This window comes from Protomyctophum parallelum (assembly GCF_964188405.1).
Source record: "Protomyctophum parallelum genome assembly, chromosome: 9".
Lineage (NCBI taxonomy): Eukaryota > Metazoa > Chordata > Actinopteri > Myctophiformes > Myctophidae > Protomyctophum > Protomyctophum parallelum.
The window spans coordinates 506,912-524,747 of NC_139706.1; the positions used below are offsets into that span (position 1 = coordinate 506,912).

Consider the following 17,836-nt stretch of genomic DNA (forward strand, 5'->3'; position numbering starts at 1 on the left):
TCATTTAAACATGTTGCATCTTAAACTACAGTATTACTACAGTAGTACTACAGCGTCCTAGCAGCAGAAAACATGTATTTAATTTAAACATGCACTGGGCGAAAAGAGCAAGAATCCCTAATTTCCGGTTTTAGGATTCTTCTAGAATACGGACATTTCTTATGCATATCCTGAGTTTTGTTGATATTCGGCATATTATGTAAAATATGAACTCAATATACACCCTGGAACAATATAGTGTACTAAGATATGAGCGTAATTTTATTTTTGTCATGTTTGTGTTCCGAAAATGACCTGAGGGCGAAAATAGCAAGAATCCCTAATTTCCGGTTTTATGATTCTTCTAGAATACAAACATTTCTGATGCATATCCTGAGTTTGTTGAAATGCGGCATATTATGTAAAATATTAACTCAATATACACCCTGGAACAATATATTGTACTAAGATATGAGCGTAATTTTATTTTTGTCATGTTTGTGTTCCGAAAATGACCTGAGGGCGAAAATAGCAAGAATCCCTAATTTCCGGTTTTAAGATTCTTCTAGAATACGAACATTTCTGATGCATATCCTGAGTTTGTTGAAATGCGGCATATTATGTAAAATATGAACTCAATATACACCCTGGAACAATATATTGTACTAGGATATGAGCGTAATTTTATTTTTGTCATGTATGTGTTCCGAAAATGACCTGAGGGCGAAAATAGCAAGAATCCCTAATTTCCGGTTTTAAGATTCTTCTAGAATACGAACATTTCTGATGCATATCCTGAGTTTGTTGAAAGCTTGTAGATCGGCGCCGCAGATTTTCCTGTCCCACACTCAATAACCCTTGGCAGCCAGTCGTTATATATCTAGACAGACAGACAGACAGACAGACATTTTCAAACCCCTCTGGACAGGTGGGAGACTGGGATGTCATATTATGATGGTGCCATTTACCAAAACACAGACAGGCACCATGCACATTTTGTATGTGCCTGTAAATTATTTTGTAGTCCACTTCCAACTCTGTGTGGTCGATCATACGTCGATCTAACTACAGACAAATGAGCTGCAATGTTTTGGGAAGAATGTCCTGGAAGACAGTTGAAAGATGAATTAATATGCCAAGTGAAGTCATGTGAATCCTCAATGCCATTTGGGTCATGGTGTCATGAGTGACCTCCCACTTTGAGCCACAAATGGCGAGGGAACTGTGCAGTTTACGTCATTTGACCAGTACAGTCCTCCTAATACCCTTTCACTTGCCATTCCTTATTATTTTAATAGAAACCCTTAAATGCTGCACACTGGTATTGGTGGCAGTGCACCAGCTGAGCTTTCTGAAATTTGTCTATATAGCAGCTAGTCAGCTTTTGGTCATCATTTCTCACCAGCTTTTTTAAACAGTAGGCATATGACTAGAATGGTTATACATAATGGAGATTAACGGAAGTCACACACACACACACACACACACACACACACACACACACACACACACACACACACACACACACACAGTCAGACTTGCCTGATCAACAAAAGGTCCTAGGAATCTAAAAAATTGAACAGCAGCTGCTTAATGTTCCAGTATGTCTACAACACCAAGCATATCAGATTCAGCGTCAAAAAGTAAGTCAGAACAAGTGTCTTTTACCTGAAACAATTTATTTTATTTTTTAATCGGCGCAGTCCGAATGTCGTCTAGTCTTCATGGTCGACGTACTTAGAAGTGTCTGAGAGACACTTGAAAAGCCTCTTGGGTGACCGTTGACCTTTAGGAGTGTCCATTTTTGAGGAGACCTATATAATTTCTCGTTACTCTCGGCGAGCCAAATTGCATAATGTGCATAGCCTACTGTACAGATTAGGCAAGCAGGGCTCAGAGCATTATTGGTTGAATTTGGTTCCCAGTCCCTGTTGGCTCATTGAAGTCAGTCAGAAGGAGATAAAATATGTCCTCTGCATGCTCATGAATGACTAAGACCCCTGCACATTCTGTATCCAGCCGGTTGACAGGTCACTGAAGTCATGCCTGTGTGCCGTAAACCCCTTCAAACTGTTAAAGAGCTTCTACAGTTGGTGAAGAAGCCTGCATGCAGTGGCGGAACAACATTGGGCCGGGCCGGGCCGGGGGGTGAGACAGCACGACCGGGCCTCACCGAACATGACCCCCCCCCCCCCCCCCCCCCCCAACGGGAAAAAAAAACATTTACGCTAACAGTTGCTGCTAATTTGAGCAGGCGTGCATGGACGAGAGAGGAGTTATGTGTGTGAGGAGATGATCAGTCACACAGATAGAGGGAAAGTGTTATATTTTGCCTGTTATTTATGCTATATATTATTGATCGCGTCTGTGTCTGTGACATTGCGCAGCAGTGCACACACATGAGAGAGAGAGAGAGAGAGAGAGAGAGAGAGAGAGAGACGTAGAGAGAGAGAGAGAGAGAGACGTAGAGAGAGAGAGGTGCTGCGTGTTAAAAAAATAAATAGGCTATACTACTCATCTTTGTGTTCTGTTTCACTTAAATCACCTTATTGCTGAGTGATCGCACACAGGGAAAAGCAACAAGAAGGAGAAGGGGTTTAGAATCGAAACAGTCCGCTGTGGAGAAAAGGAAGTCCACACATATGCAATCACACAGAGTGATTATATTAGCCTACTAATGAGTGACAGGTCTTGCCACTTTTGTAGCCCTGGCTGGACGGCTTACAGTGACTCTCTCGGCAGCGCAGTACATTCTCATCAGACAGACATGATATTTTGTTAAAGTGTAGGCTATTATAGGCTAAATAAGCTCTGTATCTGGTTAATTCAAGATTCAAGATTGCTTGATTTGTCATTATTTAATTCCAACTGCAGCAGCAGAAAAAAACGAAATTGCGATGTGCTGAGTGCACGGGCCGCAGCAGCATGGGTCGCGCGCGCAGCTCGCGCTGCCACAAACTTCTCTTTACATCAGAGAAAAAAAGAAAGCGACCGGCGACTTCTTCAGAAGCAAGAGGAGTTAGTTAGTTAATTGCGGGAGCCTGGGATTCGCGGGGGCCCGATGGTTTTATCAGTCGTGAGTGACTGTGTAAAAAATCGTCCATCGATCATCTGACAGTCCGGACCCTCAGGAGGTCCGGGCCGGGGTGTGACCACCCCCCCTACACCCCCGGTAGCTCCCCGCTGCCTGCATGTATGGGCTGAGCCGCTGAGGTGGACTCGGGAAACCGTGATGTTTCAATCATTAGGCCCACTGGCAGAGCCTGACCAGAGCCTTTTTGTGGTGGTTCTGGAAAACCATGGGTCCGACTGACTCGATACCGGGCACTGCCCTCCCTGTGGGGGTGTGGAACGCAATAACGCATGTGTCAAATTTGAAGTCGGTGGGCCGGTTCTCGAGCTACGTGCATTACAACCGTACACACACACACACACACACACACACACACACACACACACACACACACCACACCACACCACACCACAACACAACACAACACACACGCACGCACGCACACAATTCTCTCTAATTAATTAGGAAAATCTGCTGCAGGCAAACGTTGAACAAAATAACACATTCTTCTACATTCTCTAATTGTGTAAATATTTTGTTTAAATGCAATGTGATAGTGTAACATGAAAGTCTAGTATGGCCATCTCCAATGACCAATAGAGTGAGAGCAAAATTCCAGAAGAATTTCTATTGGAGTAATACAGCAAGGCCACGCCTACTATGCCTAGATTTTTTGAATCTGAAGAAGGCGCCATTTTCTCCGAACGCAGCTAAAGAAGACAGCAGTACACTACACGGGCAAGTAACACGGCACTTCTCCTCAGTCCTCATCGGCACCGCGCTACTATACTGGACTTCATTTTATTTAAACCTTTTCTTCACTTTGATGGATAAAATACCAGGTAAGATTATTATTGGTTAACTTAGTAAATGGCAATGTTTGTAACTGATTTGGAACATTACAGCTTCCAGGCCAGCTGGCCAGTGGCCACAAGTTACTACTTGGATGTTAGCATGTTGGCTAACGCTACGTTAGCAGGCACACTATTGATTAAACAACCTTTTAATTAATAGCATAACGTATTAACGCAATGTACGTCGGTGCAACACGAGTATTACATTATGAACAGTATTGCTATCATGTTTATTCATTAATGTTGTACCAGGTAATGTAATTTAATGTAACCACTGTAGTGAGTGTAGTCCGTGAACATGCTTGCTTGGTCATAAAACTATCCAAACAAACGGACATCGATATCGATTATAGATCTTTAACTCTTGACCCATATAGATATTTCTTTAACTCATGAGGTTTCATTTTACACAATAATTAAATTATTGTTAAACATCTGCATTACTTCATTTACAATTATACATCATAATTAGAGAATGTAGACTTATTTTTGATCAATGGGTTGGGTCTGAGAGGCTAAATCTCATGAAATGGTGGTCCAGGGCTCAAAAGCTGAAAGAATAATGGGCCTTGATATGAAATGGGTTGAAGACCACTGCCCTATATCGTCATAGTAACTCTTATTATTTATTTGTTTTAAAGGATGTAGGCTGTAAGGGTCACATTTGCTACGACGGGCAACTGACCTTCAAATCATTTTTGGAGTCTGGTGAGTGAAACAAATTTCACAATGGCTATGGCATGCCCTATGCATAGGGCCTATGCAACTGGGAGTCATATGTTTCTATATTAATGGTGCTTTTTTTACCCATATAATTATATGTATTTTGACTGCAGACCCCCATCTATAAATATGTTCCAGAGACCTTGAGAAAGATTTGAGTTAGAAATGTTGCTTTAAAAAATAATATATATAATTATATATATTCAAAATTTTGCACAAATGTTAATGATTTTTCTAAAATGGCAGGTCTACAAGCTCACAGCACTCAGTGGTGCGCTATGATCTTATATATATATTTATATATATCTGCTAATTTTGAAAAGCTATATTTTGAATAGCTAAAGTTTAAAATAATGGTTAAAGTGGTTCAAATCTAAAGTGACATAGATGTGTGACCTTTAATAAAAATCTAATAAATTGCACAACAGATTTATGTGGCAGTGCGACCCAAGTTGCTGCGGCCCGTGCACTCTCAGCACAATGACAAAGTCTGATTCTGATCAATCTTGTTTTGTCTTCAGTTTCCAGGAAATTTTAAATTCCTATTTTGGATTTAAAAGTCTATGATGACTTGAACACGGAAGTTGATGAGGAGGCGTTTGAGTTTCTTGTAAAGAAACCAGACCTGGGTGCGTTTAGGCCCAGATCCTGAAGGTGAGTTATTTACTAATTAATTTGGAGTCTTGTAATCCACACAGTCCTGGCTAACCTAAAATGTCATGTATTTTTGTACTTCAGAATGCTCTGATGTACAAAAAGTGTCTTTTCACATCACACTTGTCACAAACGATCCCCTCTCACATGTTATTATTATCACCTGTTATGTCAACATGGCTAGATCCAGTGAGCCCCACTCCAAGCCCCTCTATTGCCAGCTGCAGCAGCTCCAGTGCAGAAAATGGAGACTCTGATGACACCATAATTTTGCAGCCGAGTCCTGCGCAAAGCAACAGAGCTGACCAGACTCGTCTCGCTCAGGTAAGCTTTGCAGATGACTGTTTGAAATTGGTGATGATTGAATTGAAGATGATGATTCTGATAATCAAATAGCCAAGTACAATTGCGGAGAAAAGGGGGGATGGTGGCCACTCTCATGCCAGTTGCCCGTTTCTCTAGCCTCCGCACCCACCTGAGCGAGGAAATATTGTCTCTCAGCTGAGCAACTGAGTCGCGGGATGGGAGCATGGTTTACATTTTTGTCACTGTAACTATACTTTGCCACCAAATGTAGGGCCTGTTGCGCCAGTGCTTAAAAATATTACTGTCTATCACTGTGCCCCCCCCCCTGTTTGTCTCCTCCCACTTAGATGATTGAAAGGATTCTGAAGGACAAACCGGGAGGGGAGAGGATCATGAACGAGTATGCTCGGACCAAAAGCATTACAGATGTTAGGAGACGTGACCTGGTGAAGATACTTGTGGCACACATGGCGAGTGAACATGGGTATGTTCACTGCATATAAACATAAGCACCCAATATACTTTTTTTGTTTTACTTGTTGCAGACCAAGAGCCTTCCTTTTGCAGAAGGCATCGGCACAAATATACTTTTGTTTGGATCTCGTTTGTGTGTGTGTCCATGCACTATAGGACGAGTCCTTCAAGGCGTAACAAAGAGGAATATGCATTATGCAAAGATATCACTGCATTGTCCCCTTATCTGGCAGACCCCCAGGGCAATTTGAGCTATGCAAGTAGATAAAACAAGTCCAAACTCTTTACTCCTCACTTCTGGTTGCTCAAAATAGGACTGTTTTCAACTAAATATTATTTAACATTTCTGTATGCTGAGCTTTCTCCTAGTTCAGCACTGCAGATGTCAGACCTTTTGACCTTGATTTTAGCAAGTCTCCATGAAGGGCATGTTAAATTAACTTTTAATGTGTGCAATGCATTTTTGCTACAGTGGTGGCAAATAAACAAGAGTGGCCCTCTGGTGTTATTTTAGTAATTTCATTTATAAACAAAAGAAACCTGAGTAATTCCATAAATTAGGAGATAAGTGTTTATAAAGTAGTGAAAGTAGCCGATCTACAAGCTCACAACGCGGCATGACATGCGGTGAGCTTGAAGATGTTTTGTTTTCACTAGTTTGGTTCCTGGGCAAACATCTAGATGCATCCTTATAGTAAATATCACTGGAAAGTATTGCAGTAGTATGAGTGGTTTCAACACTGTTACAGGTGGACCAGATGCTGGCGACAGATCCCCCTTCAGTGAGGAAAACCAGCTAACCACAGAAACCCAGTGTCGTGGGCCATCGCACTGATGAAGCATACAACTGATGAAGCAATCATCAAGGAGAAGATGAAACAGACATTCACCCATCGCCAAGCAATGGTTCATGGTCCAGTGAAGTCCTCTGAAATATTCACCACCTTTCCAAGATTTCTTGACATCGCAGGAATGGTATGTGGCTCTTTAACTGACTTGCCTTAAAGTAAAACTGAAATGAAAAATAACTAAACAGATAACATCCCTGGTGTTTTTTTCAACCATGTTGTCGTCTGAATTCCATCTGCAGATAGAGCAGTATTTCAGGCTGATGTTTGGTGATGACATCTCTGCAAAGTTCTTGGAGGTGGCCCACTTTCTACATGCAGAAAGTCCTGAAAGAAAGCCGTGGGCTCACCCAGACATCCGACCTTCAAGATCTGCTTCATAACGCTGAATCCACAATGGAACAACTGGAAAATGGTACGCTGGAATTAAAGGAATATGGAAGAGTTTGGTTTTGAAACCAAAGTGTAAACCGATTTTAATAAAAATTGTATTTGTGAATTTTCTTGTATTTTCAGGATGGGACAGTGAGATGTCGTCCATCTTGCTCATGATCCACCTCATGCCACCTTCACCACAAGGCAAAAACAAGAGACCCGGAAAGCTATCGGCCAGACAGGCCATTGACCACCTGGTGAAGTTCATCAAGGTCAGCTTCAGACTCCAGCCCATAGCATTTAACGTAGCACTTGCATATAAAAATATATATATTTTAACTGAATAGTTGCTTGGTCTTCTACCCATGTTTTTCTTACATTACTAGTTCTATCAATGTATTACCTTGCTTATTGTAAATCGCTGAGCATCTTGCATTTTGTGCCAATAAGTGATTCTGGTGGATATCCCATAACAGTTGGGCTCTAAACTGTTTGCAAACCGTGACTAATATTAATAGCGAGACTAATTAATTTCTCTTGTCGTCACAGACTGGGATCAGTGTCGAGGGGCATCTGGACAGCATCACAGAGAGCCTTCAACCCTATCTACTTGCTGTGGGGACCCAGAAGAGTGCGATACACAAATACTTCGTTGTGATTGACAAACACGCAATCCCTTGTAAGTCACCAGATTCTATTGCCTATTATATCAAGATAGGTTGGATTCATTGAAAACACCGTCCTTGGTTCTGGTGACTGATATTATCCTAATACGTATGGAGCTGTGTTTTTTTTCTCCAATTTCTGTTCATTGATTTGATTTGATTTCCCCCAAAAAACGGATGTTGTCAATTATTAATCTAACATGGTTAAAATAGAGTAATTGGTAGTGGATAAATTACTGATAAGTGTCTGATAACAGTAATATAGGCTAAAATGTGTAATTTACCTATCACATTATGTAGACAGCAGTTAGTTTACTTATAGTATCACTGTACAGATTATACTCTTGGCTCTTAGAAATAGTCATTGATGATCAAAAGTAAATATGTATTTATGAGTTTTCTAGTTTACTGTAAATTGCTCTGGATTAAGTGTCCTAAATGTCTCAATTTGAAAATTGCTGAATCAAGAAGTCTGGGTTTCTATTTTATGCCTGAGTAAATGTTAAAATGACCCCTAGCATAGCATGTTTTTTTGATTGCTTTAAAAGTCTAACCTGCTCTTTCACATTATGTTTACCCAGCTCTACAAAAAGAGAAAAGAGGTGGGAGAGACGTTCCTCAGTGTGGCGGACCTGATCCACCTAAAAGGAGCTGACGCCAACTTACGGCTCTACATAAAGGAAGCCCAGCAGGAGGGTGAAGAGAAAGAGACTGTAGGAGGAGGGAGTGACAGAGGGTGTGTGTGTGTGTGTGTGTGTGTGTGTGTGTGTGTGAGCCCTATATCTTGCACCACCCCTTATCCCTAAACTTATTTGCCATTTTTAACTATTTTAAAATAGTACAAATAGCCCATCTACTGACAAGCTAACAATGTGTCGATGTAGATGTAGCTAGTTGAACTATTTTTAAATGTTTTAAAATAGTAAAAAATGGCAAATAAGTTTAGGGATAAGGGGTGGTGGCGCAAGATGGAGCCCAAAGAGTCTGAGTGAGGTTTCCCCTCCTGCACTCCATGCCCTCCCTGACTTGTGTGTGAGACTGTTGACCTTGTTCAGGAGAGACTTCTTTGGACCAAAAACCTCTGTGCGAGGGCACATGTCCACCACGCCAGAGTGTGGTATGTATCGATCAGCTTCTCAGGACCCACCCTGTCGTTTTTATTGTTTTATTCACCCTCTCAGCTACTCAGGGACCCATCCTGTCGTTTTATTTTATTTCTTATGTGAAAAAAGGTTGTTCAGTTTGACCCACCAGTTTTAGATATATGGCTTATAGAGTAATGTCTTGCAGAGAAACGGCGAGTTGAGAAAACAGGCTTGGAAGGTTCACTTCTGTGGATTCTAACTAATGTTAGAACCTATTTACATGTTTAAGCATTTATTTCTGCATGTCTTCTGTGGACTCTTAACATTACACCTAGCTACATGTTTAAGCATTTCATATTTACATGTCTTCTGTGGATTCTAACGTTACACCTAGCTGTACATGTTTAAGCATTTATTTCGTATGTATGTGTTCTGTGGACTCTTAACATTGCACCTGCTACATGTTTAAGCATGTCATATGTGCATGTGTTTTGGATAATAATAATAATAAAAAAAAATGTTTCTCCTGACCTGACCAATTAGTTGTGAGCCTTTTTTGATGATATTTGGTGTACAGGAAAAAGGAGCTGTACTGGGCCTAGTATAAAGTTTTGGGTACATACTGATCAATTTGTGTGTGGTATATGGTCATATTCTGACAGGATACAATTAGTGTTTGGACTTGGGACATGGTTACAGGTCATATTCAGATCATATTCTGACACGAGATACAACTAGTGTTTGGACTTGGGACATGGTTACAGGTCATATTCAGATCATATTCTGACACAAGATACAACTAGTGTTTGGACTTGGGACATGGTTACAGGTCATATTCAGATCATATTCTGACACAAGATACAACTAGTGTTTGGACTTGGGACATGGTTACAGGTCATATTCAGATCATATTCTGACACGAGATACAACTAGTGTTTGGACTTGGGACATGGTTACAGGTCATATTCAGATCATATTCTGACACGAGATACAACTAGTGTTTGGACTTGGGACATGGTTACAGGTCATATTCAGATCATATTCTGACACAAGATACAACTAGTGTTTGGACTTGGGACATGGTTACAGGTCATATTCAGATCATATTCTGACACAAGATACAACTAGTGTTTGGATTTGGGACATGGTTACAGGTCATATCCGGACAAAATTGCACCTGGTGTTAGGACTTGAAATATGGATAGTGGACATATCTTGACATTGCCTATGACATGTATATTGGATCCAATTTACTCCAAATTCTACAAGAATAAAGTGGTCCCAATCCTGAGTTTGAATATTCTCCGAACATGAAATCTATTATGTCAAGAATCCGGAGAGTATCCATATGGATATCACCAGATTTGAATCATATCTGGTAATATTCGGGCAACGGATTCTAGGGATTCTTGCTCTTTTCGCCCAGTGATGTGGCATCTTAAACTACAGTATTACTACAGTAGTACTACAGCGTGCTAGCAGCAGAAAACATGTATTTCATTTAAACATGTGGCATCTTAAACTAGGTGTTTTTTAAAATGACTTTTTTTCCTCTCTCTATAATTAGCTTTTTTTTTGCTGTCAATACAAACTGCAGTTGAATCGACAGCAGCATGGCAGTGTTCTGATACCGATACAGCCGTGTGTGTGTGTGTGCGTGTGTGTGCGTGTGTGCGTGCGTGCGTTTGTGGGATGGTGTGTGTGTGTGTGTGTGTGTGTGTGTGTGTGTGCGTGCGTGCGTGCGTGCGTTTGTGGGATGGTGTGTGTGTGTGTGTGCGTGCGTGCGTGCGTGCGTGCGTGCGTGCCTGCGTCTGTGCGTGCGTGCGTGCGTGCGTTTGTGGGATGGCGTGTGTGTGGGTTGATGCTTCAAAGTAGATCAGACCATTTCTCAGAAATCCCCTGACACAACTGAAAGTGAAAGTGTGCAGCTGACCTTGACTCCGTGTCTATGATTGATTAAATGTTCAGTGTTCCTTACACAACACCACTCGAGTCAGAGGTCAAAGGTTTTTATAACCTTTATTATTTATATTTTATAATCGTTTCCACACGTAGACATATAGGGCTGGGACGCAAATCGGTGACCTATTTGTACCACTAAATTATGGCTGCTCAAGTTTAAACATGCTTTATTATTATGTAGACTAACCTGTCTAATGTAATCTCTCAAGACTGATTCAGAGCTGGGTGATGGGGCCTTTTTCATACATTAAAGTAAATTCAAACAATATTTAAAAAAAAGATTTAAACAAATGCAACTTTTAAGCGGAAGTGAAAAATAGCCAATCTACAAGCTCACCACGCGTTGCGGAGAGCAGCGTGTTGTGAGCTTGGCTATTTTCACCGGTTTGGAAACCACTACCCTAAATTAACTCAAAATATGGGTTGTCCTTGAGTCATGTTTGTATGTCGAGAACCACAACGAGATAAATAAATAAATAAATAAACTAAACCACATGGGTGGACCACATTGTAGCCCTCCTGCCCACACACCATTACCTTTGTTGTAGCTTCTTCCCCCGTGACTGCATCAGTCGACCACCTTCTGGGTAAGATGCGACCTCTTCCTCTCCACCACGTCGTCACTAAAGGTCTCATTATGAATTGTCTGCCAGTCAGTCAGTGAGCAGCAGCAACACAGGATGGAGCAAACATCGCTCTACCTTCTAGTCTGTGAGTAGAAACACTCAATTATACTCTATTATCGTACTCACGCATAGGGCTTCGCAGTCCCGCCCCCTTTCAGAGCGACGAGGGCACCAGTAAATAATTCCCCATTAATTTCCCCCCATAGACGTTTCAAAAAGTCTTAATTTAAAGACATTAAAAGAGACGGAAAAAGGGCAGGATACAACACTTATTTTGTATTTATTTTTAATGTGTTTATTTCATGATTTGTCAAATCGGCTGTTGGCTTTGTTTAAATAAAGACTTTTTGAAATGTCTATGGGGAAAATGAATGGGGGATTATTTCCTGGTGCCCTCGTCGAGACTGTGACGCTCTATAGAGTTCTGGTAGAGTTTGTGTGTGTGTGTGTGTGTGTGTGTGTGTGTGTGTGTGTGTGTGCGTGTGTGCATGTGTGCATGTGTGCGTGCGTGCCTGCCTGCCTGCCTGCCTTCCTGCACATGTGCGAGCGTGTGTTCTGAAAACCACCTGGACATCAGTACGTTTTATGCTCTCTCTCTCTCTCTCTCTCTCTCTCTCTCTCTCTCTCTCTAGTTATTTTCATGGTGAGTGTCTCAGCAGAATTTCCAAACAGTGGTGATGACATGAGAGGTAAGTCTGTTTGGCTTCTACTGACCTGATGATCCAATTATCCACAACACTGAAATCAGGGAATAACAAGCAATATACATCCTCCTATATCTCTGTCTCTGTCCCACAGCCTCTCTCAGACCCAGGCCTGACAGATCTCAGTTCTTTAAATATGAGTCTGTCTTTCTGAGCTGTGAGGACGGACTGTCTGACTCTGCTGTGTGGAGACTGAAGAGGACCAGCATCCAGAACATCACCTCAGAGTGTAGTGATGGTCGCTGGGGGAGGATGAACAACACAGGATGCTTTGTCAGGTCCATGCAAACGTTTGACAGTGGAGCTTACTGGTGCGAGTCTTCAAAGGGGAAGAGCAACCCAGCGCATTTCACTGTGACTGGTATACGTTCAGCAAGTCATCAACTTTGTTCTGTTCATTTCAGTTGTCTGTTGTACGGGTCACTGTGTGCCTTTGTTGTATTGTCTTGTATTGTATTGTATCTGTATGCTGCAGGGCGGGTCCTTGGGGTCCAGGACAAATGTCTCCCTCGGGAGACAAAATAAAGAAACCTTGAACCTTGTTCAAGAGTATTTCATGTTAAACCTCATGTTGGGATATAATGTTGCTCAGAGTGATGTAACCTCAGTCTAATGTTCTTCTATTCGGATGTTATTTATATCATTGTTCAGCTGGAGATGTGATCCTGGAGGGCCCTGCACCTCCTGTGATGGAAGGAAGTGATGTCACTCTGCACTGCGCGTACAAATAAAAAAAAACTGCTAGACCATCCTCTGAGCGTCCAGCTGATTTCTATAAAGACGGATCCCTCATCGGCACTGAGTCTATAGGACAGATCACCATCCACAGTGTTTACAAGTCTGATGAAGGACTCTACAAGTGTCACATCTCTGACCTCGGAGAGTCACCACAGAGCTGGATGTGACAGGTGAGATTGTTGTACTTTTGTATCACAAACCCAGACTTTATTTTACCTGCGTGATAAGAGGACTGAGAGGTTTTTCTGATTGGTCAACTGCTGTATAACCCCTAGGGCTGATAAAGGCAAGGTCAACTGACATAATGACCTCTCTGCTTCACCCTCTGAGAGTTTAGATCATCACAACTAAAGACCTTTCAGTTTGTCACTGCCTTTGATTGAGTTAGCCTACTTTTATCTTTTCTTTCTCTTGTACTGCAACTGTATAATTGTATATCTGTACTAGGGTTTAATGCCGGGATCCCAGGCCTCCCAGGTACAGGGCACGCAAATTCCTGACCGGAAATTTCTTCGGGACCCGTCATCCCGGAGGTTGTTGTTTTTTCTTGTTAGAAATTACACTAAAGGAGTTTGCACACAGTGCGCATTCTTTCCCCTGATGTATGAGTGCTCAAATGTCCAATCTGAACCCTCCCATCATTTTCAAACATGTTTGATGATATTTATATGGAATTATGGATCACACTCAAGGGCTGTAACGGGGGAGCCAGCGGGACCCAATGTAAATGTTGGTTGGTATTTTATTTTAAATACCTGCGGGCGGGCACGGGCGCTCAAGATAAAATCAGCGGGACTCTGCGAATCCTGCATCCTCCCGCAATTAACCAGATACAGAGCTTATTATACACTTTAGCAAAATATGAATGTCTGAGGAGAACGTATAATTTCCTGTCTGCACTGGACAAGCACCGAGTCACTCTCTCCAGAACTGTGTTGGACATCTTCAGGCACGCTCCCAAAAGCTGCTGCACCTGTCAATCATTAGTAGCCTAATCAGTCTCTGTGAGAAGTGTGTTTTACCCACATTGTCACTTCTAAACCCCTTTTTGCTTTTGCCTGCATGTGTGCGTCACTCAGCAATAACGTGAAACGAAACACAAACAAACATGAGTAAATGCTACAATTTGTTTTATAGTAACCACCAGCACGCAGCCCCCCCCCCCCCCCCCCTCTCTCTCTCTCTCTCTCTCTCTCTCTCTCTCTATCACTAATCTAAGTGTTTCTATGTACCGAGGTGACGTCACTTGATGCAAGAAGACCCACCTCACCCCCTTCTGTAAATTCCCCAGCAGTTTTCCCATTTGAGTGCTGTAAGAGGATAAGGCCATTCCCAGAAGAGCAATAAGAGGATGAGTGTGCGTGCACGCATGCGTGCGTGTGTGTGTGTGCATGTCTGTGTCATGTCTGTGTAGCAGGATGGGCGTTGGTGCTTATGGTCCATCCTCCCACTGATTAGTGGTCTGATTGACAGCAGTATAAGGCAGCGCCAGTCTCTTCCTGCACATGTCAGCTGTGTTGTCTCTCCGTCTGCTCGTTTGTGGCTGTCTCTCCTCGGCTGGGGTTAATTCCACCGAAAGTTCTGAACTAGGCTGGCCCGTTGGGCTACACCGCTACAGCATGGTTGCCGTGCAGGTAATTCCCTCCATCTTGCTGTTTAACCCATTCTGACCTGAGATCAGATTCACACGAGGTTTCCACTGGACACACACTGGTCTGATTAACCCATTCTGACCTGAGATCAGATTCAGAAAAATGTCGTTCTTCGATTTTTCAAAAAATAGCAGACCTACAAGCTCGTATCGCAATATGAGCTTGTAGATCTGCTATTTTTAAATAGCTAAAGCACGACATGATGCTAACACCAAAATGGGTTCCCGTTCAGAATGGGTTAAACAATCGCCTGCACTTATTGTTTAGTGATCTTGAACTTGACTGTGACAGCTTGTTGTCTTTTTAGCCTCGGGGCTACACTCCATGCATTCACTCAGTCCTTCTGGAGTCCCTGCGCTCGGCGTGCTGTGAAACTCCACCACGCCACCCAGGTATGTTGGTGGTCCTCCTTCTCCGCAGTATAATGTTCATTGGTGTCTTTGATGCCGCAGGAATATGAACATGGGCTCTTGTTATTACAGTTGTCTCCTGACCTGGTCACTAGATGTAGTACAATGTTTGCCTCTGCAGTGTAGTGGAGTAGAAGTAAAAGTACTTGAAATTGGAAACACTCAAGTAAAGTACAAATACCTCAACATTGTATTTAAGTACAGTACAGTACAGTACAAAGTACCTAGTTACTTTCCACCACTGCTTTCCCCTTTTGTGTCCATAATGGGAATGTCCCCTTTCGTGCCCACATATGGACCAGACAGATTAGCTTGATGTCATGATGACACTTTGCGGTTATAGACATAGACAACACACTCCATACTTGGGCTCAGCTGCATTGGGAACTCCTTATGTGGTTATGGCTGAGTCATGGTGACACCATGCCTGTGATGACCCATATATGTAGCTGATACAGTATATCGCTTTCATACAGTATATTCACTGCTTTTACACCATGCTGACCATCACTAGAAACGTCCTCAAGGCTCTTCTTCCTTCATGGAACTGCACACGGAACGGCTTCCAACTGGACGATGCACTCAGAGCCCTCTCCAGGAGGACCTATGCGTCCGGGGCCCCCAGAGGCACGGTCATTGGCATCGACCTGGGCACCACCAACTCCTGCGTGGCCATCATGGAGGGCAAACAGGCCAAGGTGCTGGAGAACGCGGAAGGAGCGCGGACCACCCCCTCCGTCGTCGCCTTCACGTCCGACGGGGAGTGTCTGGTGGGAGTGGCCGCCAAGCGGCAGGCTGTGACCAACCCCGCTAACACGCTGTACGCCACCAAGAGGCTCATAGGACGGAACTTCGACGACCCGGACATCCAGAAGGAGTCGAAGAATGTTCCCTACAAGGTTGTGCGCGCATCGACCGGCGACGCCTGGGTGGAGGTTCAAGGGAAAATGTACTCCCCGAGCCAGGCCGGCGCCTTCATCCTGAGGAAGATGAAGGAGACTGCCGAGAGCTACCTGGGTCACAGCGTGAAGGACGCGGTGGTCACAGTGCCGGCCTACTTCAACGACTCCCAGAGACAGGCCACGAAGGACGCCGGTCAGATCGCCGGTCTCAACGTCCTCCGCGTCATCAACGAGCCAACAGCCGCCGCTCTGGCCCATGGACTGGACAAGACCATGGACAAGATTGTCGCCGTCTATGACCTGGGCGGCGGTACGTTCGACGTGTCCATCCTGGAAATGCAGAAGGGTGTGTTTGAGGTTAAATCCACCAACGGAGACACCTTCCTGGGAGGAGAGGACTTTGACCAGCACATATTGCAACACATTGTCAAGGAATTCAAGAGAGAGTGCGGCATGGATCTGACCAAAGACGCCATGGCCCTGCAGAGGGTCAGAGAGGCCGCTGAGAAGGCCAAGTGTGAGTTGTCCTCTTCGCTGCAGACCGACATCAACCTGCCCTACCTGACCATGGACGCCTCCGGTCCCAGACATCTCAACATGAAGCTGAGCCGCTCCCAGCTCGAGGGCCTCGTGGCCGACCTGATCCACCGCACCGTGGCCCCGTGCCAGAAGGCCATGAAGGACGCCGATGTGTCCAAGGGAGACATCCAAGAGGTGCTGCTGGTCGGAGGTATGACCCGCATGCCCAAGGTCCAGCAGATGGTCCAGGAGCTGTTTGGCCGTCCTCCCAGCAAGTCGGTCAACCCCGACGAGGCAGTCGCTTCGGGGGCGGCCATCCAGGGCGGCATCCTGGCTGGCAATGTCACGGACGTTCTGCTACTCGACGTAACGCCGCTGTCGCTGGGCATCGAGACCAATGGCGGGATCTTCACCAGACTCATCAACAGGAACACCACCATTCCCACCAAGCACAGCCAGATATTCTCCACGGCCGCGGACGGACAGACCCAGGTGGACATCAAGGTGTGCCAGGGAGAGCGAGAGATGGCGGCAGACAACAAGCTGTTAAGTCAGTTCACCCTGGTGGGGATCACCCCCGCCCCGCGAGGTGTGCCTCAGATTGCGGTCACCTTAGACATCGATGCCAGCGGCATCGTCCATGTCTCGGCCAGGGACCAGGGCACCGGCCGCGAGCAGCAGATCGTCATCCAGTCCTCCGGAGGTCTCAGCAAGGACGACATCGAAAACATGATCCGGAGCGCCGAGAGGCACGCCGAGGACGACAGGACGAAGAAGGAGCGCACAGAGGCGGTCAACATGGCAGAGGGCATCGCCCACAACGTCGAGGCCAAGATGGAGGAGTTCAAGGATCATGTCCCCGCAGACGAGCGTGCCAAGCTGGAGGGAGACATCGCCAACGTCAGGGGTCTCCTGGCCAACAAGGACGAGGATGTTAACGCTATTAATCAGGCTGGCAGAGACCTCCAGCAGTCGTCGCTTAAACTGTTTGAGCTGGCATACAAGAAGATGGCGTCGGATCGGGAGAACAGCGGTTCCACCTCTGAAGGAGAGACAGGAAAGGCGCGGCAGTAGACCGGTCTCTGATCTTTGCACTTGGTTGTTTTGTAACCTTAACTGCTGTGCCGTAATTATATTGACAATTTCGTCAACAAATAAAAACTAGACTAAAATGTGAGGGAGAGGAGAAGAGATCGAGTAAAACTAAAAGACAAGTAATTTTATAGTTGCGCTTGGGTGTTGAGCTCTGAAAATGGCAGATCTACACGCTCACATTGTGTCACATTG

The 17,836-nt window shown here is 44.2% G+C and overlaps 1 protein-coding gene and 2 long non-coding RNA genes across 3 annotated transcripts; all 3 read left to right on the forward strand.

Moving 5' to 3' along the window:
• The first annotated feature begins 5,162 nt into the window (after nucleotides 1-5,162).
• On the forward strand, nucleotides 5,163-6,320 carry LOC310864351. Its single transcript, XR_014569735.1, has 4 exons — nucleotides 5,163-5,283; nucleotides 5,468-5,607; nucleotides 5,937-6,073; nucleotides 6,220-6,320. It is a non-coding gene; the product is annotated as an uncharacterized lncRNA (long non-coding RNA).
• Nucleotides 6,321-6,914: 594 nt separating this feature from the next.
• LOC310864869 lies at nucleotides 6,915-7,978 on the forward strand. The gene is made up of 4 exons (XR_014569768.1): nucleotides 6,915-7,038; nucleotides 7,154-7,326; nucleotides 7,428-7,558; nucleotides 7,836-7,978. It is a non-coding gene; the product is annotated as an uncharacterized lncRNA (long non-coding RNA).
• Nucleotides 7,979-15,625: 7,647 nt separating this feature from the next.
• LOC310863902 (stress-70 protein, mitochondrial-like) lies at nucleotides 15,626-17,623 on the forward strand (the record flags this gene model as incomplete). Its single annotated transcript, XM_083772430.1, has 1 exon — nucleotides 15,626-17,623. The coding sequence occupies one exon, from the start codon at nucleotides 15,626-15,628 to the stop codon at nucleotides 17,621-17,623; it is 1,998 nt and encodes a 665-aa protein (XP_083628556.1).
• Between the last annotated feature and the right edge of the window lie 213 nt (nucleotides 17,624-17,836).